This window comes from Camelus bactrianus, chromosome 1 (genome assembly GCF_048773025.1).
Source record: "Camelus bactrianus isolate YW-2024 breed Bactrian camel chromosome 1, ASM4877302v1, whole genome shotgun sequence".
Classification (NCBI taxonomy): domain Eukaryota; kingdom Metazoa; phylum Chordata; class Mammalia; order Artiodactyla; family Camelidae; genus Camelus; species Camelus bactrianus.
In genome coordinates, this window is record NC_133539.1 from 236,962 (window position 1) to 261,466 (window position 24,505).

Genomic DNA, 24,505 nt, shown 5'->3' on the forward strand with positions numbered 1-24,505 from the left:
CAAGCCTCACCTCCAGGGTCTTGGCGCTCTGGCCCTCCCTCTGCAGGTACTGCAGCCGCTCCTCCTCCAGCCGGCTCTGCAGGGCCTGCCCCTTCACCCGCTCGCCCTCCAGCTGCTGCAGTGCGTTCGCCAGGTCCTTCTCCTTACTGTCCAGCACCGACCTGTGTGGGGACAGCACTCTCAGAGGGACATGCGCCAGCACCCGAAGCTCTCAGGCAGGGAAGGCAGGCCCTGCCACCTCCTGGCCCAAGTGCTCAGCCCTCCACGAGCACGTGGGAACAGAATGGTCCCCTCCAAACACGGCAGGAGCCATGCGAGTTCCACTGCTCCTCCTGAGGAGTGGAAGCCAGGGTGGGTAGAGGTGGCGAGGGCAGGCCAGTCAGTGTGGACACACCTCAGCTGGAGGACCTCCTTCTGCACATCGTTGAGGGACCGTAGCAGCCTTTCGTTGTCCTGTTTGCACTCGCACAGCTCGGACTTTAGGTCCCTGACCGCACTCTGTTCCACCACCAGCAGCTTCCGAACATGATTTGCTTTCTCCTGCTCTTCGTTCAGGGTTTTCTGCAGATCGCTCGCTATACACTTTTCCTGCTCAACCTTATAGGCCAGTAACTCAACTGAAAAAGAGATTAAATGTGAAACATCATTATTCAGGAGGCCACAGTGAGCTGCAAATGACTTAACAAAATTAAAAGCAGACCAAGGGGACAGGATGTAATCATTTCGGGAGACCATGAAGTTTCCATGACCCAGAAGCGTTGATTCTGCTGAGAGAGGACATGTGGGACACACGCCCTCTGCTCACACCCCCGTAAGCCTTGCCCTCGTGGCTGGTGAGGAGCAAAGAGACACAGGGGCAGAGAGTGGGCAGGACATCCTCCAGCCTCGCAGGCCTTGCAGGTGCAACGCAGCCCCCCGGGCGTGGTCTCCCAGAGGCAGAGTTTGGAGGTGGGCCGAAAAGGACCTGACCAGGAAAGGCTGCTCAGACCCAACCCTGCCTGGTGCACGGAGAACAGATGCAACCATCCCTGTAGTCACCCCGAAACCCACCTTACCCACCACTCCTACACTGCCTGCCTCCCACCAGGCTTCACTGGAGAACTCTCCCAAAACCAAGGAGGAAATAATCCCATTTCTACAGAGTCCTGTGGAGAACACAGGGGCAGAGACACGGGTCCTCCAGGAGGCTGGCATCCCCCTGACACCAAAACCAGGACCGCCATGAACAAAATGCCAAAGACTAGCAAATCAAGCCCAGAAACATGCAGCATGAGGCTCCAGGCTGGGGTCGTGGCTGGAACGCAGGCCGCCCCAGGACAGAAACGGCCTGTCACCCAGCACTCGGGAGCCCCGCGAGCAGTGACGAGAACGGGAAGTAGATGGGGAAGAAGAATAAAGTAAAGTACTCTCTGCTCACAGACGTGTCTGTGTGAAAACCCCAGAGTCTAAATAAAACGCAGAAACTTGCAACAGGACCCTCAAGCCTCATGTGAGCTTGAGACCCTCATGCAAGTGGCCCTGTGGCGCCCCCAGCGCCGGCCCTGATCGGCACGTGTCCTGTGCTCTGGGGCCCAGGGAGCCCGAGGGCCGTGCGCACCCTGCCTCCGCAGCTGGTGCTCCCGCCGGCTCCCGCGGGCCTCTGTGTTGGTCAGTGCCACGCACAGCTGCTGCAGCTTCTCTTGGTTCTGCAGGTGCGTCATCCGCAGCTGGGCGCGCAGAGCCTGGATCTCTGACAGCAGGCGGCTCCTGTCCGACAGGTGAAGGTGCTCCAAGGACTTCTCCTGCAGCCCCCCCTGCAGATGGGGCGGGGAGGGGAGCGGTCAGGGGACATCACAGACATGGCAGGAGAAGGAGGTCCCAAGGGCTGCGGGGCCAGGCAAGAGCAGCCCCTGCTCTGCAAACTCAAGCTCCCAGCATCACTGCCACAGCTCACGGGTCTCAGTCTAGTCCTCGACCAGGGCAAGAGCAGGCTCGCAGGAAGACATGTGTGACAACTGTGTGGCACGGAACGTGGGCACAGTGGCCCTGGGACCCTCAGATTGCCCCTAGCACCTTGGTCTCACTTCCTGGGCCTGGTCAATGCCCGGCATCTGGACTCCAGTGCCCTCTCAGTGCAGACCCTCCAACCCTCAGACCCCAGGCTCAGCGCTCACAAGCCAGGGCTGGGCCGCCTGGAATTGGCCTTTTGCTTTCAAGGAAAGGCCAGTTATTTCCAGAACAGAGTGAGGCTGTGAAAGAGGGTCAATCTATAAAGCTTTCCACTTCACGGAATTCACACATAAAAACGCAGCATTATCCTTAGACTGAAGCAGGGTCTGCCCCTCAATCTCCACCACGTTCTAAGGTCAGGTGAAACATGGGAACCAAAGCTCCCATCACCCTCTGTTAGGGGTGGGGGGCTCCGGGGGTCGAGGCTAGCTCACCTGCTCCTGGACCACCTTCTCCAGCCTCTCCAACAGCGTGCTGCAGCCCCCAACGTCCGAACCACAGAGTCGGGGCCGCAGCTCAACTTTCAGCATCTCTCGCTCTTTTTCAAAGGCTTCCTGGACAACCTGCAGAAATTCTCCCCTCCAATCGAGGCCCAGGTCAGAAGGTTCCTAAAGTATCAGAACAAGGAGCTCGGTGTTCCTACATACGCGTCCTGCAGATCTGACAGAACCTACCCCGACTGAAGAGGGTGCACAGGTGCCCAGGACCAGCTGGGGCACGAGGAGCCAGGGCTGCCCTCGAGGGAGGTGAGACGGGGCAACCCCCACCTAACTGTGCACCAGCCCCGGTCCAGGAGAGGCCAGGGCCCTGGGTGGCAGCAGGGCGTTTGCAGGCGTGTGTGCCGTGCAGGCCGTGAGCGGGCTGGCTGCCCTTTGCCCTCTGCACCCAGCCTGTGCTGCCCACCCCCCGCCCCTGAAGATCGAAGGCCGGCCTTGGGGTCTGGCCCACTGTTCCCTCCGCCCCGTGGCCTGTTGGCTCCCCTTGGGCGGCTTCAGTACCCAGCCATGACCTCTGTGCTGGCCCTCAGCTGCAGCGTGGACACTGAGACCCTGTGGCCTCAGGCCCGGCCTGCATGCCCATCTCCCCATCCCATCCCTTCCCCGCAGCCTCTCCTGCCCTAACAAGGCCTGGAAGGTGCCGGCATGTGGCTGGAGCCTAGAGAACACAAGTGAGGGGGTGGCTGGCTGGGACACGGTCTCGCTGCCGCCGCTGACCCACCTCTCGTTGCCTTATTCCCACCCTGTGGCCAAGCAGAGCCCTCAAGCTGGCCCAGCCCACTGCTCTTCTTTTACCCAGAATGCCTGTACCTTCTCTCCCTTTTGGGGTGCTGGGGTGGGGTGCCCCCTCGGAGGCGCTGCTGCCTCCAGCAGCCCCCGGCACCCCTGTGGGAGGCGCTCGAGGGGGGTGCTGGGCTCGCCCCTGCTCAGGACGCTGGGCGGTCCACGGCACTCGGACAGGGCCAGGATGTGGTGGCTCTCATCACACACCATCTGCAGCAGGGCCTGGAGTGGACAAACACCGCAGGAATAAGGAAAAGTGGCAGGACCCTCTTCTCCACCACTGCCCCACTGTCACCAGGCTGCCAGTGCGGCTTCTGCACCAGACACCAGAGTCCACTGCTCTATCTGTGAGGTCACCACTGTCAGAGACGAGTAACCGGATCTGAACGAGTCATTTCTGTGTGAGCTGCTCCAACGACAGCCCCCACAATTCAGCCGCCCCACCCACTCCCTCACCGCAGACACTCAGTTTAGGGACGTTCAGGGCCTTGGGCCAAATTGCACAAACAGGTCAGTAGGATGCCGGGCACCTCTCTGGCTCTCCTGGGACCACAGCTCCACACCAGGAGGTGCCTTGGGGGAGGGCACCAGCAGACAGCACTGGGCCAGCTACTGACCATGCCAGCCTGCCTGTGCCCCCGTCCCCGCCACAGGGCCTCGACGGGCACACCGGCCATCTGTCCCTCCCAAGGAGGCTGAGAGAAGGCAGCTTCTCTACCCAGAGCTGTCCCCCCAAGAAGCTGGTGCCGGACCCACACAGAGTTCAAAGTACTGGCGCCCGGCCTCACTCCACGTGCAGGCACAGATTCACACAAAGGGCACGGCAGGGAGCCATGTGGGGAACATGGCACTAGCAACCAAGGGGCCTACAACCAAGGACCAGTAAACTAGAGATTTACCTCTAATGGTGCGACCAGAAAAGTGAGACATTAACATAAAAGTGCTGGACACCAAACTATGCATCTTGTGTTCTGTGCAAGCAGCTATCTTTAACAATCTAGGACAACTTCACTTTATAAACAAGGCATGTGACATGAAACGATGCGAGTCACAGCCCCTGGGGAAGGAGAGAGGCAGGCGAAGCAGCGGGACACCCACCACCCCTGCCCCGTGCGGCTGCCAGAGCTGTCCGTCCAGAGAGGCCGACGAGACAGCATGACAGCCGCTGCCCTGGCTGCAGCCAACCAGCCACTTTCTACATGGGAACCCTTCCTGGATTGCAGCACGAAAAGAAATGCATCCCAGAAAGAACAGCCGTGATGAGTGAGGTCCTCCGCCCTCGCCAGCCAGGAGCACAGCCGCCCACGGGCCCCGTCCTACGGCTCTGAGAACCAGCATGGAACAGCACCCCCAGCCGGTGCTGGCCGGGCGTGGGGACCACAGGCACAGCACTGGGCTGAGAGGACCGAGGCACCTCCACTCTCAGGACCATGGCGTCCCATGGAGGGGCTGCACCGCCGTGGCCTCCGTGGGCAGTCTCGTGGATCCGCCCGTCACCCAGTGCCCCGCCTGCTCCAGCTGACACTCTTCCCGGCGTGGGGCCCCTCACACGTGTAGGACCTGCACCTGTGTCCCCGACTTCGAGGCGGCTAGGGCTGCGACCACACAGGGCCCCCGGGACCTGGCCCTGCGGCCGCACCCCACTAGGAACTACCTGGCTGGACGGGCGGCTTCCCTCACGGCGGCGGGCAGGCGGCTTCAGTCCACAAACAGGGTTGACACTTAAAATCAACCAAGGAAACCCCTAGTCCACAAAAGCCTGGGGAACGTGGGGAACACAGGAGGCCAGCCACCTGCCCAGGTGCCAGCGCCTGACTTCCCTCCGCTGCCTCCTCGTGGCTGCTCAGGAAAGGGTGCCCGGGCTTTGCTGGGTTCTCCCTCCCAATCACTAAGCATCAGGTGGTAAAGATCAAGGCCTGAGCATAAACACTCAACCTTTTCCCCAGAAAATTAGGAATTCTAGTGTTAGGTTGGAGATGCCAGCAGAAATGCGTCTTTAATGTTTTATGTCATATAAAAAATTGAGAAATGCAAAAAAAAAAAAGCTAGAAAACATTACTGCAATTTCAATTCTTAAAGGAATAAAAACAGTTTCATGTTTTGAATACAATTTCAGACAAGATTTTACTTAACATCAAAACTGTTTCCTTCGGGAATACTTTGACACCCAGATAGGACACAACAGAGGTGTATTACCATTTACCTAATCAGTCAAGCTTACGTCACTGGTTTTGCCATAAAAAGTATGCAGTAGTGGAGAGAGAAGAAAACCTAAGAAAAGCTTCCCAAACACTCTGCCTTCTGGGGGTAGAGGCGCTAAGTGACCTGACTGTGACCGTTCTGCAACTGACACACGTGTCAGATCATCACAGTGCACACCTTAAACCCCTCCACTCTCACATGTGCATTCGAGCTGGGAAAAGTTTCAATTCTGTCTCCACGTTAAACCCCCAGACGCCGAGAGAGAACCCCGGAGAGAACCAGCTAGGAGGGCGTGTGCAGGGCGCAGCAGGCCAGCAGCCCCGCGGGACGGCTGAGGCTGACGTCTGGGCTTCCAGGAAAAGGGAAGCCGGGGCCCCGGTCTCTCCCGTCACCCCAAGGACAGTGGTCGGGAACATACAGGTGACATCTCGGGAGTGACCTGGGCCACCCGGAAACCTCTGCATGTGCACCACTAAGTGTGAACACTGAGCCGAGCCCAGGCTGAGACGCCCACCAGAACCACCCCGCCTGCCGTACAGGCCGAGGAAGAAACCGCGCCTGTTTCGGGCTCTGGATGAGACAGAAGCACCTCTTCTGTGCCTCAGGCTCCGACTTGGCCCACGCCCCCATGTCTGCAGGATAAGGCCCCTCCCCACCTCTGCAGGTGCCCAGGGTCGGGGGGCAGCCCTGGCACAAGAACCCCTGGGTCATCTCCGGAAAGGCTGAAGGTCAATCCTCAAAACCAAACAAATCACAACTGCTTCCCAAGACAGGGTCATGTGTTCAGATGCCAGAGGGGGCCCTCACCGCCCATCCCATGCCCCTCAGCCGTTACCTTCACTTGCTTTGGATGGACCTCCTTCTTCACAGTGACCAGTGACCGTCGGAACCCTCTGGGGGCAGGAGGGGCCGCAGGACCAGCAGTGGGAGCTCCTAGTCTTCCTGAGCCGTGGGCTAGCATCTCTCCAGACCCCGAGCCAGCACCTAGAGGCACAGTAAAGGCAGGGGAGAGGATCGCAGCTCTGGGGGGCTGCTTGGGGTGAGGCCAGGCCCCCAAACGCCCAGGAGAGCCACGGGGGCTCCTCTCACCAGAGAAGACATCCAAGGAGCCCCAAGACGGTGAGAGTACTTCACAAAAACGTAAGATGAGAACTACACACGTTAAGTAAGAAAACATGCAATCTGCACGTTTGATACGTGAACATCCACAACCTGAACATAAACCTTCAGGGAACTCGGCTCATTTTCACACAGACGCAGGGTCCAGGCCGACGCCCTGGGAGCCAGCACCGCCACGGTGGCGAGGGGGCCCCATGAGACACATGCACACCAACCCGTCTGCTGCAAATAGAAGGGCCACCGCTTGTGGGGTCCACGCCACACGGGGCCCCGGCCCAAGCGCCCCGCCAGGCACCTGGCCTGCCCTCACCAGTGTCCACCCCACAAGGGACACCTGGACACTTGGTGCCATCTGGTGCTCATTTCTGTAACAGGCACTGACGGGGCAGTGGGCAGAAACTCAGTGAGACCTGTGGACCGGACGTCACAAAACACACGGTGACCCTCCCAGGAGGGGACTGATAACAGGTCAAGTGACGCTCAGTGCACAGACCCAGAGGCAGACAGACGTGGGGGGAGAGGCAGAGGGGAGCAGGAGCAGGCAGACACGCCAGGTTACCACGGGTTGGTAGGGCAGGGGCGCTCCCCCTGGTCTACACGCCACAGCTGCAGAAGTAAAACTGTGACTGACTCACTTTTTTCAGCACTTTCTCCTTCTAACCCCAAAGGAGGTGATCTTGACTTTTCTTGAAAATCAAGAGATGTTACGATAAAATCTTCAACATCTTTCTCCTGTTCAAATAGGGAGATTTGTAAATGGTCATAAAATAATAACTTATTATGTCACAGAGTTCAACTTGCCAGCTGGAAACTAAGATCTGAGGCTGTCATCTTCCCACACAGAACCCAAACCCAAAAAGCGTTCAAAGCTGGTGGACATGAGGTTAAACGCTCATAATTTAATCAAATTCATCCACATTTCTCTAGGAATATGTTAAAGAAGTTACTGGCAAATATTTCATATTTTAAAGTCGTGCCTGCTGCAGGAGCACACAGACAAAAGACGGAAGCATGTGGGAATGAATGGTCGTATATGGACCCCTTAAATTACACAAACCGCATAATTTACCTGCCACTTTATCTAATCCAAGATACACAAAGTCTCAAAATTATGTCAGAGAAAATATAATCCAGCCCAAAAAAAATAAATGGAAGTGTTCCTGAAGTTAATTAGACTATATGTTGAACTCACTAAATATGAACTGCAACTGAAAATAAATCTAAAAAGACACGTTCTAGACCAAGAACCCTACGCAGAACACACGTAAAGATGTGTTTATGATTATACTTCCCATGAGTCAGGAAATGTGGGTCTGCTGTGAATTTCCGAGTAAGGCTAATGCATTTCAAGTGTTCTTAAGAACAACTGAAGTGCTCTATGTTCCTATCACAGTCGGTTTGGGTTCGTCCTGCAGGATGCTGACCATCCCACACCTGCTGACCAAGGGACTGCCAGATGCCCACCCAGGCCTGGCCACCAGGCCACATCAGGAGGTGAACCAACAATGGCTGCAGCTGTGACCCTGCCGGCCAGCCCCGCGGGAACATGCTGGGGCCTTGGGCGTCCCCTGGACCCGAGCCAGGACAGCACCCAGGAGACCACTTACCACAGCCCCTCGCTGAGCATGGTGGTCAGTAGAGGGAGTCCTGTCTGCAGCCAGTGGAGACTCCGCCCACCTAGGGGCCGTTCCTGCTGTGGACTCGCCCAGGTAACAAAGCAGCCCTGACTGGTCGGCCTGGAGCAGTGAGGTGACCGTCCCGTCCCATAGGGAGGTGTCCAGGCTACGCTGGCTCAGGGCATCCGAGCAGGGTGTCAGGGGCAGGCTGGGCATGGGCTCAAGGGTGGAGTCCTTCCTGGCGACCTCAGGGGAGCTCCAGGAGGCCAGGTCCATTGTCCTGAGCCCGAGCTTCAAGGGCTCGGGCCCCTCGGCGTGGGCGGGGTCCGGGAGGCATCTGAGCGAGCCCACCTGGGAGCAGAGCGACCCTTCCTGTGCAGCAACCTGCTCTACCGTGGGCGCATCCAGCATCCCACTTCTCAGCCACGAACCCTGACTTCCAACCGCGTCAACTAGATCCCAGGTGGTTGTATCGACACTAAACGCATCGACGGGAGGTGAGCTGCCAGTTTCTTCACTGTTACTGGAACCATCACTCAAACTATTTTCTAGAACATGTGAAGACGCCAGTGCCTGCTGAGATGTAAAGCCCTTCGTCTCGACGTCGACGTCTGGGAAGCTCATGGAATGCACCAGACGGCTCAGCTTCTCCTGAAGTTGTCTCGCCTGAGCTATGAGATCAGCTTTCCGAAGCTGACAACCTTCCAGTAGTTCGCCTTTATCCTGCAGGTAAAAAAGGACACACACACAGTGGAATAACGAAATTGCACTCTGCCACGTCTGTCTGTCTGTCTGTCTGTCTGTCTGTCACTTATGAGCCAATTTCAGGGTCTGAGCAAGTAAGGATGAGAGTCCATGATGAGCCCTCGGGTCCCTCTAGACTCCTACAATTTCCAGTTTTGTTTCTGTTTTGTTTTAATTCCCCTGAACCCCTGCCCAGCCTGCCCCTGACACCCTGCTCAGATGCCGAGCCGGGATCCTAGAGAGATGGCAGAGCAGGAAGCACCAGGAATCCCTCTCCCCACCTGGACAACCCGCACTGGCAGAACTGTCCAATACAACCATCCTGCCAGTCTGGGGTCTGTCAAAGACTTGCAACCCCCAAGGGGAAGACTTGGAGGTAAGCTGCTCTCAGCACTTGGCAGGGAAACAGCTACCTACCCCTCCATCGAAGGGCCCAGCAGGAATGATGCCTGTGTCCCTGGAGTACCTGCAGGGCCTAGGGTGGGCAAAAAGGACCATGTCCTCCAAAAACTGGGAATCTGTGCTCTGACTGCTGCTTCTGGTCACAGGGGTGCAGACAAAGAGGCAGGAGGCCAAGGCTGTTGCACCTGTCCCCCTCTTTGTTGCAGCCCCTGCCCCTCTGGCTGAAGTGACTTCCAGGGGAATCGAAGGGCAAGTGCTCTTTTTCCCTACCGTTGCATTTTCCTCTTTTATCTTTTTGGGGAAAAATTTAAAACTAGGACATTCAAAAACAACTGCATATATAAGGGAAATTCTGAAGTGACTGTGTGTGCCTAGGGAAAAGGCACAGGCTCAGAAAAGACCTGAGAACTTAACTTTACACCCCAGGCTGATCCTTAACTCAGAGACAACAATCTAAAAAAACAAAACAAAACAAAACAAAACAACAAAACAAAAACACCCAAACCAAAAGCCAAAAAAAATAAACCAAAAAAAAAAAAAAAACAAAAACCAACTCTCAAACAAACACAATAACAAAAAATAGCAAACACTGAGAAAGAGAGTCTGATTTCCAGATTTACCACATTATTAGGTTAAAAAGGTTCCATGTTCAACAACAACAACAAAAGTCACAAGCAAACAATGAAACAGGAAAGTACGGCCCAATCAGAGGAAAATGAATTAACAAATGAATTAGAAAATGAATTAACAAAAATTATCCAGGAAAAAGACCTGATGATGGATCTACCAAAGACTTCAAAAAAAGCCATTCAAGGACACATAAAGAATGAAGGAAAATGTGGAGAAAGTCAAAAAATAATGTATGAACAAAATTAAAATATCAATAAAAAAGGAAAAAAGAAATCAAAAAGAAATTCTGGCTGAAAAGTACAACAGCTGATATTAAAAACTCACTTAAGGGACTCAAAGACAGATCTCAGAAGGCAAAAGAAAGAATTAATGAACTTGAGAACAAAGGAAATTATCAAATCTAAGGAAAAGAAAAAAAAGATTGGGAGAAGTAAATGGAGCCTACGGGACCTGTGAGACAGCATCAAACAAACCAACACATGCATAATGGGAGTCCCAGAAGGAGAAGGAAGAGAGAAAGAGGCAAAGAGAAAATACGACGATACAGTGAATGAAAACTTTCCAAATTTGATGAAAGATATGAACATAAATACCCAGGAAACTCCACAAACTCGAAGTAAGATGAACTCAGAGACCACTGCCAAGACACACCGTAATCAAACTTACAAACAAGCCAAAGATAAAGAGAGAATGTTGAAAACTGACTTGCCACATGCAAAAGAACCTCAGTAAGATCAACAGATTTCTCCGCCAGAAACTTGTGGAGGCCAGAGGACAGTGCGTCAGTGTATTCAAAGTGCTAAAAGGAAAAGCACTGCCAACTAAGAATCCTAAATACAGCAAAACTGTCCTGCAAGAGTAGGGCAGAAATTAAAACATTCCCAGAGAAACAAAAGTGAGGCAGTTTGTTACCACTAAGACCTGCTCTGTGAGAAATGTTCAAGAGAGTCCTGCAGGGGAACTGAAGGAACCCTAGATAGTAAATGCAAGCTGTGTGGAGAAACAAAGATCTCAGTAAAGGAAAACGCGTGGGCAATTACAAAAGCTAACGTCACCGTAACAATGGCTTGTAACTGTGCATTTTGTTTTCATCATGAATTAAAAGATTTTTTTTATCTTTTAAAAATATTTTCTAAGTTATTAGTCTGAAAGGTAGTATTGTAATTTGATTTTGTGACTCCACATGTTTTCTACATAAAGAGATTAATGAATTTTAAAGAATTATTAGTTTATGTTTTGAGGCATACAGGCATAATAAGCATTAGCTTTTGTAAAAGAGAAACGAGAAGGGAATTTAAACATTTCACTATTGAAAAAAAATCAATCAAACACAAGAGAAGACAGTAATGCAGCAAATGAGGGACCAAAAACGCTACAAGGCATAAAGAAAACAAATAGCAAAGTGACAAGAGTACAGGGCTCTTTATCAGTAATGACTTTAAATGTAAATGGGTTAAGCTCTCCAAAGACAGAGATTGGCAGTATGTATAAAAACGCATGATCCAACTATATGCCGCCTACAGAAGCTCACTTTAGACTCAAAGACACAAATAGGTTGAAAATAGAAGGACAGAAAAAGGTATTCCATGCAAATAATAACCAAAAGAGAGCAGGGTAGCTATTTTAATATCAGACAAAATAAATTTAAACCAAGAAAAGTTACAAGAGACAAAAAAGGAGACTGAATCAGTAATTTAAAATCTCCCAACAAAACAAAGTTCTGGACCTGACAACTTCACTGGTGAATTCTACCTAACATTTAAGGAAGAAGTTACACCAATTCTTTAGGGTCTCTTTCACAGGACAGAAGCAGAGGAAATGCCCCTAACCTATTGTGTGGGGCCTGCAAGACCCTGAGAGCTAAAGCCAAAGACACTGCAAGAAATGAAAACTGCAAACCAGTATCCCTTATAAACATTTGTGCAAAAATCCTCAACAAAATAATAACAAATCAAATTCAACACTAAAGGGATTATACACCGTAATCAAGTCGTGTTTATTCCTGAAATTCAACATGGGAAACTCCGTCGATGCAACACACCACATCAACAAAACGAAGGGAAAAAAGCCACACGATCTTCTCAGTTGATGCAGTAAAAGCATTTGAAAAGCAAAACCCAATACCCTTTCATGATTAAAAAAAAACAAACAAAACACGCAAGTCAACACACTAGTAGAGGGAAACTACTTTAACATACAAGAGCCACACACGAGACACCCTCAGGGAACATCACACCTGAGGAAAGGCTGGAGACTTTTCCTCTAAGATCAGGAACAAGGAAGGAGTGCCCACTTCCCTTACACACAGCACTGGAAATTCTAGCCAGAGCAATTAGGCAAGAGAAAGAAAGAAAGGGCATCCAAGCTGGAAGGGAGACATAAAGTGATCTGTGTTCACAAATGACATGATCCTACATGTAGAAAACCCTAACGGGTCCACAAAGTATTAAAACTAATAAGTCAACTCAGCAAAATCACAGGACGCAAAGCCAGCACATAAAAATCAGCTGCGTTTCTGCACAAGGACAATCTGAAAAGAAAATGAAGAAAACAGTTCCATTTACAATAGAAAAAACAACAACAACAAAAATTAACCAACAATTCACCAAGCAAGTGAAAGACTCGTACAATAAAAGAACAGACATTGCCAAAAGAAATTAAGGAAGACACAAATAAATGGAAACACATCTCATGGTTATGCTCTGGAAGACAGTACCGTCAAGATGTCAGTATTACCCAAAGCGATCTACAGATTCAACGCGGTCTCTATCAAAATTCCAGACATTTTTGCAGAGATAGAAAAACCCGTCCTGAAATTCATATGGGATTTTAAAGGACCCCAAACAGCCAAAACCACCTTGGAAGAGAAGAACAAAGCTGAAAGACTTACACTTCCTGGCTTCAAACCTTCTGACAAAGCTACAGTAATCAAAACAGTGTCACACTGGCATAAAAACAGACACGGGATAGAACAGGAAGTCCAGGAATAAACTTCAGCGTGTACTGGAAAAGGATTTTTGACAATGGTGCCAAGACCATTCAGTGGGGAAAGGACTGTTTTCACAAATGACACTGGGAGTACTGGATTATCCACACGCGGAAGAATGAGTTGGACCCTTCCCTAACACCACATACAAAAATTAAACCGAAAAAGATCAGACTTAAATGTAAGACCGAAAACTATAATACTCTTGAGGAGAAAACATGGCAAAAGTTTCACATCATTGGATTTGGCAATGATTTCGTGGATATGACGCCAAAGGTACTGGAAACAAAATATTAGACTTCATGACATTTTTTAAGTTTATGCATCAAAAGATACTATTAACAGTAAAAATGCAACCCACAAAATGAGAAAAAATGTCTGCAAATCAGACACCACAATAAGGGATTCATTTATCCAAAACTACAGAGAGAAATCCTAGAAGAATTAAAAGAACCAAACATCCTGATTCAAAAATTGCCAAAGGACCTGAATAGACATCTCTCTAAAGAACATACACAAATGGCCAATAAGCACATGAAAAGATACTCAATATCACTAATCATCTGAGAACTGCAAATTCAAAACTACAATTAGGATGGCTACTAGCAGAAAAACAGAACATAACAAATATTAGCGAGGCTGTGGAGAACTTGGAACCCTTCTGCACTTCTGATGAGAATGAAAGCAGTGCAGCCACAGTGGGAAACACTATGGCAGGTCCTCAGAAAGTGAAAAATGGAACCACCATGTGATCCAGCAGCTCTGCTTCTGGGCATACACCTGACAGAGGTGACACAGTCTCTAAGAGGGATCTGCACACCCATGTCTACAGCAGCATGACTCACAACGGGTAGCGTGGGGAAGCAGCCCAGTGTCCACCAGCAGATGATGGATAAGCAAAATGTGGTGTATACACACAGTGGAGTATTACTCGGCCTGAAAAAGGAAGAAAATTCTGACACATGCTACGACATGGATGAACCTTGGTGACAACATAATGAGTGAAATAAGGCAGAGTGAAGACAAATGCTGTGTGACTCCACTTATGTAAGATTCCTAGAGCATCTCAGAACTCACAGGAACAGAGAGCAGAATGGTGGGCGCCGGGGGCAGGGGGGCTACTGGTCAGTCACACGGGCAGTTGCAGTTTTACAAGATGAAAACAGCTATGCAGACGGACAATCACACAATATTATGACTTTACTTAATATCACTGAGTATACATTTCAAGTTGATTAAGATGTATTTTTACCACACACACACGTCAAAACCTACTTTTTCAGGAAACAAAGCCTGGAAGGTTCTATATGCAAACACTGGAAAAAACAAAATTGTGATTTATGAAATGAATTTGGAATTTCCTTGTCAGTGTATGACTTCTAAGAATTTGGCGACCAGCTCTTGGGATCCAGGGCTAAGCTTTCCCTTAAGAGTCCAAATAGATGTTCCTACCACAGGGCACTGAGACAAGTTTGCCACAAAGTCAGTGAAGAGGTTCTCTCCAAACAGAATATATCTTCTGAGGGGACCTGATAAACGCACAAAACCAGATTCAGGTGTCCTCTATGAAACTGCAGGCCTTGGCCTGCGGTCCTGTGCGCTGCAGGATTCGGAATCTCCCAGTCTCCCAATCCCCAACATGGTGCCTGTGGCACAGCACAGGGGGTCCCGGGGGCTCAGGCTGGAACCCGAGCACAGTGTGCAGCGTGCACACAGCAGGGTGACGGGCTCTCACCCGAGCACCTGTCAGGTCTCAGAGCGTCTCAGCTCTATGACAGTCTGATGCTGCTGACTGCAGCCTCCCCACCTGGGACAGAAAAGTTGGCTTTCTTGTAGCTTCTGTCCTGGTGACCAGAATTTTAAACCTGCTGAGTTGAAGACTGCTCTGCTCTACTTGGCCAGGAGGACGAGCGAAAAGATGAAGGGAAAACCCTGGAGGGTCAGAGGATAAACGTGACGCCTTCAGGTGAAGCCGACGCTGCCAATAAAGGCTGCGGGCCACTCGTCCTCATGGGAAAACTCCAAGACACAGCCCTGGCCCAGTCAGACCCCCACCTGTATCAACCACAAGGGAAAAATAACTGCTCATTTTTTACAAGATGATTAGACCACGAGAAACGTGCGGGTGAATCAAACGTGGGAAATTTCAAAACGGATCTGAACGAGTGGCAGACTGCGGGAGGACGTCACTGTCTGCAGCCCATGTGCGTGACGCCAAGGGGTTCTCTGTCCATAACCAGCCCCCGTGCTCTGGGCCCCCACCCGCTGAACATGGCCAGGCACCCTCACCGTTCCGGACACGTGGTCGTGGTCCTCCACGCGCGAGCACATTTCCTTCTTCACCAGAAGCAGCTCGGACTCCAGGAGCCTCTGGCAGACTGTGAGCACGGACATCACGTCATCTTGCTTGCAAAGGCCTGCGCGGTTCAGCGTCACCAGGGCTTTGGCAGGCTGCAAGTCCGCCGTAGCTGGGCTCTGCAATGAGCAGAAAAAAACACAATGATGCCTGCGAACACGCAGCCTCAGACTCTGGGAGCTCCGGAGCCGGCTCGCCCGCCAGCAAGTCTCCCAGGGAAAGTCCACAGCTCGTGACCCACATCACACAAGTGGGGCAGGAGACCAGAGAAGCACATGCCCACAACAGGCCAAGACGTGCTGGAGGCTGGGGCAACCCCACAAAGCACGGCCTCCCGCAGACATCAAGCACACTGCAGCTCCTCCAGCTCCTGCCTGCACCCCAGTCCCCCTCCTATACTCCAGCTCCCCTGCCTGCACCCCAGTCCCCCTCCTACACTCCAGCTCCCCTGCCTGCACCCCCAGCTCCCACATGCACCCCCATATCCCCACCTCACCCAGTTCCCTGCACACAGAGGCTGCACAGCTGTAGCCCAAGGAGGAAGGACCCACCTGTGGGTCACCGCCATGGCCGTGGGGAGCCTCCTGCTCCAGCCCTTCATCACATGGCGCCTGGCACTGGGTGCTGTCGTCCATACAAGGGGGTGGGTGGACCCCGCACACCTGCTCCCTGTCCAGCTCCCTCTGGCACCTCACAAACTGCTGGTGGAGCACCTGCAGCTGGCGGCTGAGGCGGCGACACTGTGCTCGGAGCCGCTGCAGCTCAGGGGGCTCCTCAGCGGCAGCCAGGGGCTGCTGCTCCAAGGCATGGCGGAAGCGGGCCACAGCCGACAGGAGGGCCTCCAGCTCAGAGGAGTGGGCCCGCCTCTCTTTGTTCACGGCCTCGATTTCTAGGTCTCTTTCTGCAATCTTCACGTCCTTGGCTTTCAGGGCAGCTTCAAACTCCCGGATCTGGGAGGCCAGGCCTTGAACCTCAGCCTCCCTGAGGGCTGCACTCTGCTCCAGCTGGGCCAGCCTCCGCGCGGCAGCCTCCTCCGCATCCCGCAGGCGCCCCTGCAGGGCCTCTAGGGCCTGGCCGTGCAGGCGCTCCTGCTCACTCAGCAGCCGGCCCAGGGCTTCCTTGGCCTCCAAGGCGGTGTGCAGCTCGCCCTCCAGCACCTCGCGGGCCGCGGCTCCCTCTGCCTGCAGGCCCAGCAGCTCGTTTTTCAGGCTGCCCGCCCCGCCACTGTCACCGCCGCTGACCTCGTGCAGCGCCGGCCCCGCGATGGACAGCTCCCGCTGCAGCTTCTCGATGACCTCGTGGAGCTGGTCCACCTCCTCCGCTCTATCCTTCTGTAGCCGCTCCTGGTTCTCCCGCAGATTCTCAATAATGGATTTCAGCTCCTCAATTTCAGAACCCCTGTCACACATGACCTGAAGAAAAAGCACGTTTCAGAGGAAATTAAATGGCCGACTTCAGAATTTCCCCTTTCACCTTGCAGTTCAGCCTGAACTCACTCCCACAGAAGCGGAGGGACTCCACAGCTTAAACGACCAAACAGCTGTGGAAGCTGGCTAACAATGCCACCAAACAACACGAATGTCTGAAAACCACCCAAACATCCAGCTACTTCAGGTGGAGCGAAATGGTCAAAAAGCCACACGCGCCACCGCTGCCCTGCCGCCTGTTCAAATGCTTCGATTCCGGCCACGTCCTGCTGCTTCCAGACCTCACCCAACGCGGCTGCCCAGGCTCAGGGGACACTCTAACTTGGCCACATCTCAGTCACCTTTTAAATGTATTTTGTTAGCATGTCAACAACTTTGACGTGTTTGATTTTCCTAAAGGGGGCATTTAGATTGTAGGTGTCATTCTAACAGGAGAATAAGAATAAACGTGAGAAGTCGGGCTGGGGAATTTGCATTGGTTAGGAGTGTGAAAGAGCCAGCGCACGCAGCATGCTTTTCACACTGTGCGCAGCGGGGACAGGGGACTCGGCACGCCAGGTGCTGAAGGGTGCTTCTGCCTGTGCTATCTCACTCTCAACAGTCCGAAGGTAAGAAATGTTACTGCTCCTACTTTAAAGATGGGACAACTGAAATTTAAATATGAAGAATCTTGCCAAGACTGCAAAGACAGCAAATGGAAAATCAGGACAGAAACCTGTGTCCATACGGCTCCAAACTCCATTCTGTTAAGATTACATCACCAGTAGTGACCAAAAAATAAGAAAGTTCTAACCAATCTGTGTTCTAGTTAACAATTTTCAACCAAATTGTCACAATACTGTTTTGCTTCCTAAAACAGGCCAATTTTACCCTGATACCAAAACCAGACAGACATCACAAGAAAAGTACAGACCAATATCCATGATGAATACAGATGCATAAATTCTTAAAATACTAGTAAATAGAATTCAGCAAATATAAAAAGCACTATACACCATGACCAAGGGGAGCTTACTCCAGGGATTCAGGACTGGTTCAGTATTTGACAATCCATCAATGTAATCAACCATATTAGAATTTAAAATTAAACAAAATGTAGCATTTTTTAAAATTAAATGAACATATCATTTAAGATAGCACCACAAAAAAAATTAAGTACCTAGACATAAATCTAACAAAATATATGCAGGACATGTAAATTGAAAATTATACAACATCAATGAAAGAACTGCAAGAAGACAAACAGTCATACCATGTTCATGGATTAGAAGACTCAACATTGTTAAAACGTCAGTTCTCTCCAGATCAATCTACAGATTCAAAGGGGCCACACAGACGACCAACAGGCACATGAAAAGATGCTCAACATCACTGATCATCAGGGAAACATAGATCAAAACCACAATAAGATACCACCTCACATCTGTCATAATGAACATCATCAAAAAGAACACAAAATAGAAATGTTGGCGAGGATGCGGAGAAAAGGGAACCCTCCTACACTGTTGGTGGGAATGGAAGTTGGTGCTGTCACTGCAGAAAACAGTAAGGAGGTTCCTCAAAAAACTAAAAATAGAACTACCATATGATTGAGTAATTCTATTTCTGGGTATATGTCTGAAGAAAATAAAAACACTAATACGAAAAGATACATGTACCCCAATGTTCATAGCAGTATTATCTATAATTGCCAAGATACAGAAGCAAACTAAGTGCCCACCAGCAGATGAATGGATAAAAATGTGGTGTATACACACACACACCACACACACACACACACACACACAGGAATATTATTCAGCCATTAAAAAGAATGAAACTCTGCCATTTGCAACAACATTGATGGATCCAGAGAGTATCACACTTAGAAAAGTAAGTCAAATAAAGACAATACTGTTATCACTTATATGTTGAATCTAAAAACAAAACAAATGAATAAATAAAACAAAAACAGACTCACAGATGTAGAGAACAAACTAGTGATTATCAGTGGGGAGAGGGAAGGGGGAGGGGCACAACGAGGTGGAGGATTAAGAGGCACGAACTACTACGTATAAAATAACTAAGCAAAAAAGATAACGTACAACCCAGGGAGATGTAACCATTATTTTGTAATAACTTTGAATGGAGTAGAATCTATAAAAATACTGAATCACTATGTTGTATACCTGAAATTAACACAGTATAATAAATTGATTAGACTTCAATAAAAATTTTTTTTTAAATTGCAAACATTTCACCACCATATGGATGGCAAACAAGCATGTAGTAAGGTGTCATTAAGGAACTGCAAAGAAAAACTCCAAGGACACCCACCACACACCCATGGGAACGGCCACAGTGAAGAAGACGGGCCACACCAAGTGCTGGCGAGGACGGGCGCAGTCCTCGCACACTGCTCCTGGGGGCGTAAGATGGCAGAGCAATGGGCCAGAGTCAGGCAGTTTCTCTTGAGGTTAAACACACACTTACACGTGAATCAGCTGTTCTATTCGTAAGTATTTATCCTAAAGAACTGAAAACTTTTTTTCACACAAAAACCTACACATGAATGTTTACAGCAGCTCAACTCATAACTTTCAGTCAGAACCTAGAAACAACCCAAACACACCTCAGTGAGTGAATGGATACACAAACCACGGATTAAAGTATTAAAAGAATTAGTGGATGAACTGCAAACACATTGTGCTAAGTGACTGACAGCATTCTGCAAAGGCAAAAGCCGCAGGGCTGGGGGACAGATCGGTGGCTGCAGGAGTGGGGTGGGGGAACGGTGGCCACAAGGGGCAGCACAGGGCTCAGGCCTCCTGGGTGAGGGACTCAGTGAGGCGCCGTCTTGGTTGCAGTGGTGCTTACAGAACGAAACGCAGTTTTCAAAACGCATGGAACTGTACCCCGAAAAGGGAATTTTACTGTGTTGTGGATTTTTTAAATACTTTGAAATATTTATCAATAAGAAATGGTTATATTAAAAATAAGATCTGTCTAAAATTAACAACTGAAGGTTTCACCTAAAGAAGCTAGAAAAAGAATAGCAAAATAAATCCAAGGTACATAGAAGGAATCCAATAACAGAAATGAGAGAAATCAAAGAAATAGGAAAAAAATTGACAAAACTAGTAAAGCCAAAATTTGGTTTTTTAAAACATCAATAAAATTAATAAACCCCGAGAACAGAAAGATGTCAGAAAAAGAGAAAACACAGATTCACCAGTAAGAATGCAAAAAGGGTCATAGATGCCAAACTTACAGGTATTCAGTGACTTAACAGGAAATGGTTAATACGACTAATAGTTAACAAGGAAAGATTACAGATTCCTTCATGCCAAGAAATTTGACAATCTGGATGAAATCGACAAACTCCTTGAAAAACGCAACTTATCAAAACCAGCACAAGCTGAAACAGAAAGTCTCAACACCCACATACCTAATAAAGAAACTGAGTTCATCACCAAAATGTCCCCACTAAGTAGCCTCCAGGGCCAGATGGTTTCGTGTGCATTCTATCAAAACATTTAAGGGAAAAAAATCACATCCATTTAAATAACCTCTGTCAGAAAATGGAGAAAGTAGGAGAATTTCAGTTTACAAGCCCAGCAAAGTCTTCATACCAAAATCTGATAAAATATCACCAAAAACAAATACAGACTGGAATCCCTCATGAACACAGACGTGAAATCCACTAAAAACATCAGCAGCTCAGCCCCGGCGACGGCGACGCACTGAGAGCCGCCCGTCGGCACCCAGCAGGGCTCGCCCCAGGCGAGGCTGGCTGAACCTCCCCAACCACCCAGTGTAACGCACCCTGTTAGACAACGAGAACAAGAACACAACCACTTCTGAAGAGTCGGAGGACGGAAGCAGAAACAAAAGGGAACCGCCTCAACCTGAGGAAGGACCGCTAGGAGACCTGCAGCTGACACCCACCCCACGTGGGACAGCGAGGGGGCGGGGCCAGGACGGCCGCCTTCAGCGGTTGTGCTTAACCCAGCACTGCAAGTGCCCGCCCTGCAATAAGCACCAAAACGAAGAGAATACAAAGACTGGAAAGAGACAAGGCGGGCTTTACTTGCAGGCAGTGTGCTCTTCTGCAGAGAAAGCCCCAGAAGTCTGTCCCAACACTACCAGTATGCGTGAGTTCAGCAAGGTAACAGGGTACAAGGTTAACACGCAAAAATTACACACATGCATGTGTGTAAGTGTGCTCACGGCAAACAGCTAGATAATGAAAGAAGTTTAAGTCTGTTTACAATAGTGCAACAAGCCAAAAATACTCAGGAGTGCATCTAATAAACGACGTTCAAGACCTCGTCCTTGAAAACTACAGAGTAAGAGGGAAGGTCAACGAAAAATGAAAGAAACACCACTAACCAGGTACTAGAATAAACAATGAAGGAAGGGACACTGTGTGTTGAGAGTAAGGGGCCAGCTCGTCCAGCAGCTGCTGGAGAAGCAACCACAGAAAAGAAAGAACAAACACGTCAGAAGAGGTCTGAGCAGCGGGGGGTGGGGGGGGCAGGAGTGTTCAGTTTCCCACAAACCTGCAGACACCACGAGTCTACAAGATGAGAGTCTTCACTGACAGAAAATAAGGGCAGAAAATGCAACAAAACGTGGTATCCTTCGAAGAGTTAGAAGCCTACCAGGAGTTAGTCCTACAAACGGGATTTTGGTTTATTTATTGTATCAAAGCAAAGATATCATCAATATTTTCACAAAAAATTACAAATAGAATTACAGAAAACAAAGCATGTACAGACTGACATTTTTAGAAATAAACAAAAACCTCAAAGAAAGTATTTGAGATTATCTTTATAAAGCTTTCTACTATTCTTTAATTTTTTTGGGGGGGGTAGTTAGGTTTATTTATTTAGTATCATTTATTTTAATGGAGGCACTGGGGATTGAACCCAGGACCTCGCGCATGCTAAGCACGCACTCTACCACATGAGCTATATACCCACCCCCTAACGCTTTATATTCCTAATAGAACTAAAATATTTTCCTCATAAACTATTTTCAATATTTACAATACTTGAGCATTCGCATGGCCAGTTCTAGAGCACTGTGGACAAGAAGCAGATATAACCTCCTGTTTTAAAGGCATTCCTCTAAGTAACACAAAAGTATATTTTAAAATTTTGCCAAATAGATAAGGTACCAACACAGACCCTAACTTCCCCACAGCCTGTCACGGCGACACTTGGGGTCATGAGGAACTGCAGACAGACTCCTTGTCCCCGACGGCCCCACCATCCTCACACCTCCTCCAGCATTAATGACAAACCACTGTGACCTCGTGTAAGGACACAGGCGCCCCCGCTGACCCCCAAACACCTTACAAACTACTGAGAACGTCATGCCTAAAACATCAGATCAGACTGCGGTCCCGCGCAGCGCCAGGCAAGGCCCACCTCGCTGAGGGCGCCATAGCCCGTCCCTGCCAGCTGCTGCTCGTTCTGCTCGCTCACACACGTCATCTCCCTCTCCTTGTTTTGCAGAAATGCCTGTGGAAATAATAACAATAAAACATAACAATAATGCCAACAAAGCATTACTATGGGAAATAGTCCTGACCCTGCAGATGCCAAATATCCTAATCAAACAAGCCTGCAGTTCTAAATACAAACGTTCAGTTTGAAAATGTTTTTCTATTAAAGTACTTCCTGCCTAAAATGACATATTAGTTCAGCTTTTAAATTCAATTACTGCATTTTTCCAGGCAATCTTGTTTCAAAGCAAGCACCAAAGAGCACGCAAAGTGTGCCTGACCCACCACTCACCTATTAACTATGGACGAACTCCCACCAGAAGGACATCCAGGGACTAGGGATGGCCTAAAACCCTGTTTTCACTGAAGATATTTTAAAACCATGCAGATGCAACCTTGTGAGGAATGGGCACAGGTGGCGTGACCTCCAGCTTCCCTGGAAGCGGTCAGTTCCTGCTCACCAAACCACCGCCAGGCTGCACCCACCGGCAACTCATCCAGGTCTGATTACCATCCGCACTATACAGAGCCTGTTTTTCATTTCTGCCTCAAAAGCACAATTGCATTAAGGCAACAGAGAAGACTTTAAAACCGATTTTTCTCCCGCTGCTGACAGGGAGTGACCAGGAACCCAGAGTCCGCCTCTTCTAGAATGTGGCGCCCCCGTAGCGGCCCAGAGCAACACCATGGTTTCAGAGTGACGATTCATTCCCTCCTTACAGTGTCCGTCATTAGGGAAGCGCCTCCCTCTCCTGCAGCTCTGCTCCAACAAGAATCCCCCAAAGGCCCGATCAACGGTGCTGCAGGTGGGGGCGAGGCCTGGCGCAGGGGGCAGCAGGGCTCTGCCAGGCCCAGTGATACTGCTTTTCCACTAACAGTGCTAGGAAGCTGCTTCCACCGCACACATTCCAGAGCTGCCCCGAGCACCAGCCTGGCGCAGAAGTCACACATCTGCTGAGTCACCTGCCAGCACCACGTCCCTCTGACTTCAGAAAGAAGGTCCCGTGTGTCCGGGGAGGCCCGAGGTCTGACCCTGTGACTGACGCCTGGCACTCACAAAACCGACTGAACGTAGGTGTCTGCGGTCTCCCAGCTCACCTTCAGACCGGCACTCTCTTCCTGAAGTTCTCGGACGCGCGTGGCGGCACTGCTGTCCTGCACGCCCAGCGTCCAGTCCAGATGGAGCACTTCTTCGTTTCTGCTCACTAAGTCATGTTTAGTTTTTTCTAATTGTTCTTTTAAGTCCAGAACCTTGCATTAGAGAAGGTAAGCATGAAAAGTCACCTAATATTCTGACTTAATAATCATTGAATTCACTTTGAAAGATTTAAAAGTACACGCCAGAGAAAGCCATCAACCCCCCACAGTCCACACAGAAACGTGCTTATTGCAGAGACAAACAGTCATCACAAAGCACAAACTGTTCTCACGGACACAGACGTGCAGACGCTGAGCAGAGGAGGCTGCCCACACGGACCTCGTCCTCACGCTCCAGCAGCGCCCTCTGCAGCGCCTCCAGCCGGACCTCTGGGCCCTCAAGACTGCTGCCCGCAGGAGGTACCGGGCACTTGCCCTCGTCCAGCCTGGACTGCAGCGTGGACACCAGAAGCAAGTTGCTCATCTGCTGCTCCTGCAACGCCGCCTTATCCTATTTAAGAGAACAAAGACTGATTTTTAGGCAAGCATTTCAGGAAATCAGAGCCTCAAACCACTGTTTGTTATTAAAGCACAGACTGTCCTCCGCCCGCCTGGAGACACCTGTGTGTACCAGTCCCACAACCCACAGGCCCAGCCACACTCCAGAGCAGACGTCTGCCTGGTGGAAGGCGCACCCCAGGCAGACCACAGTGCAAACCCGGGCCTCCGCCACGAGAAGCTGTCCTCAGTAATTACTCAAAAAGTACAAAATGGTCTCAGGACTGTTAGTGGTTTAAAAAGATTGGACAGAACTTGCCAAGGAACAAGGCAGTGGCTGACAAGACAGCCATACAGTGAATATTAACAGCCCTTTAAAAAGGTTTCAAGGAGCTTTCAACAGGAATAAAAGGGTCACAACATATTAAGCGGGGAAGAAACAGGCGTCCAAACTCGTACATGCGGTCCAGCTTTGAAGAGGAAACGAAGGCGTTTTCCACACCCGCACTGCTGCCTGCTGGGGGAAGAAGCCGCCAGAACGCCCCCCGCAGGCAGAGCGGCCGATGTGCTGGGCGCCCTTCCCAGACAGCAAGTCCTCAAGGAGGGCCTTGGCTTCATCAATGGTTCT

General features: G+C 50.1%; 1 protein-coding gene across 1 annotated transcript in view; it reads right to left on the bottom strand.

Annotated features, from left to right (window-relative positions):
- Nucleotides 1-24,505, bottom strand: part of PCNT (pericentrin) — a 79,355-nt gene that overhangs the window by 17,357 nt on the left and 37,493 nt on the right. Inside the window, exons 16-28 of the mRNA XM_074373168.1 lie at nt 23,720-23,890; nt 23,341-23,493; nt 22,166-22,258; nt 15,876-16,736; nt 15,258-15,443; nt 8,198-8,929; nt 7,226-7,322; nt 6,307-6,455; nt 3,297-3,491; nt 2,424-2,597; nt 1,598-1,793; nt 395-617; nt 11-161 (exon numbers count right to left, since the gene is read on the bottom strand). Coding sequence (XP_074229269.1) covers nt 11-161; nt 395-617; nt 1,598-1,793; nt 2,424-2,597; nt 3,297-3,491; nt 6,307-6,455; nt 7,226-7,322; nt 8,198-8,929; nt 15,258-15,443; nt 15,876-16,736; nt 22,166-22,258; nt 23,341-23,493; nt 23,720-23,890 — 3,381 coding nt within the window. The remainder of the gene's footprint in view (nt 1-10; nt 162-394; nt 618-1,597; nt 1,794-2,423; nt 2,598-3,296; nt 3,492-6,306; nt 6,456-7,225; nt 7,323-8,197; nt 8,930-15,257; nt 15,444-15,875; nt 16,737-22,165; nt 22,259-23,340; nt 23,494-23,719; nt 23,891-24,505) is intronic.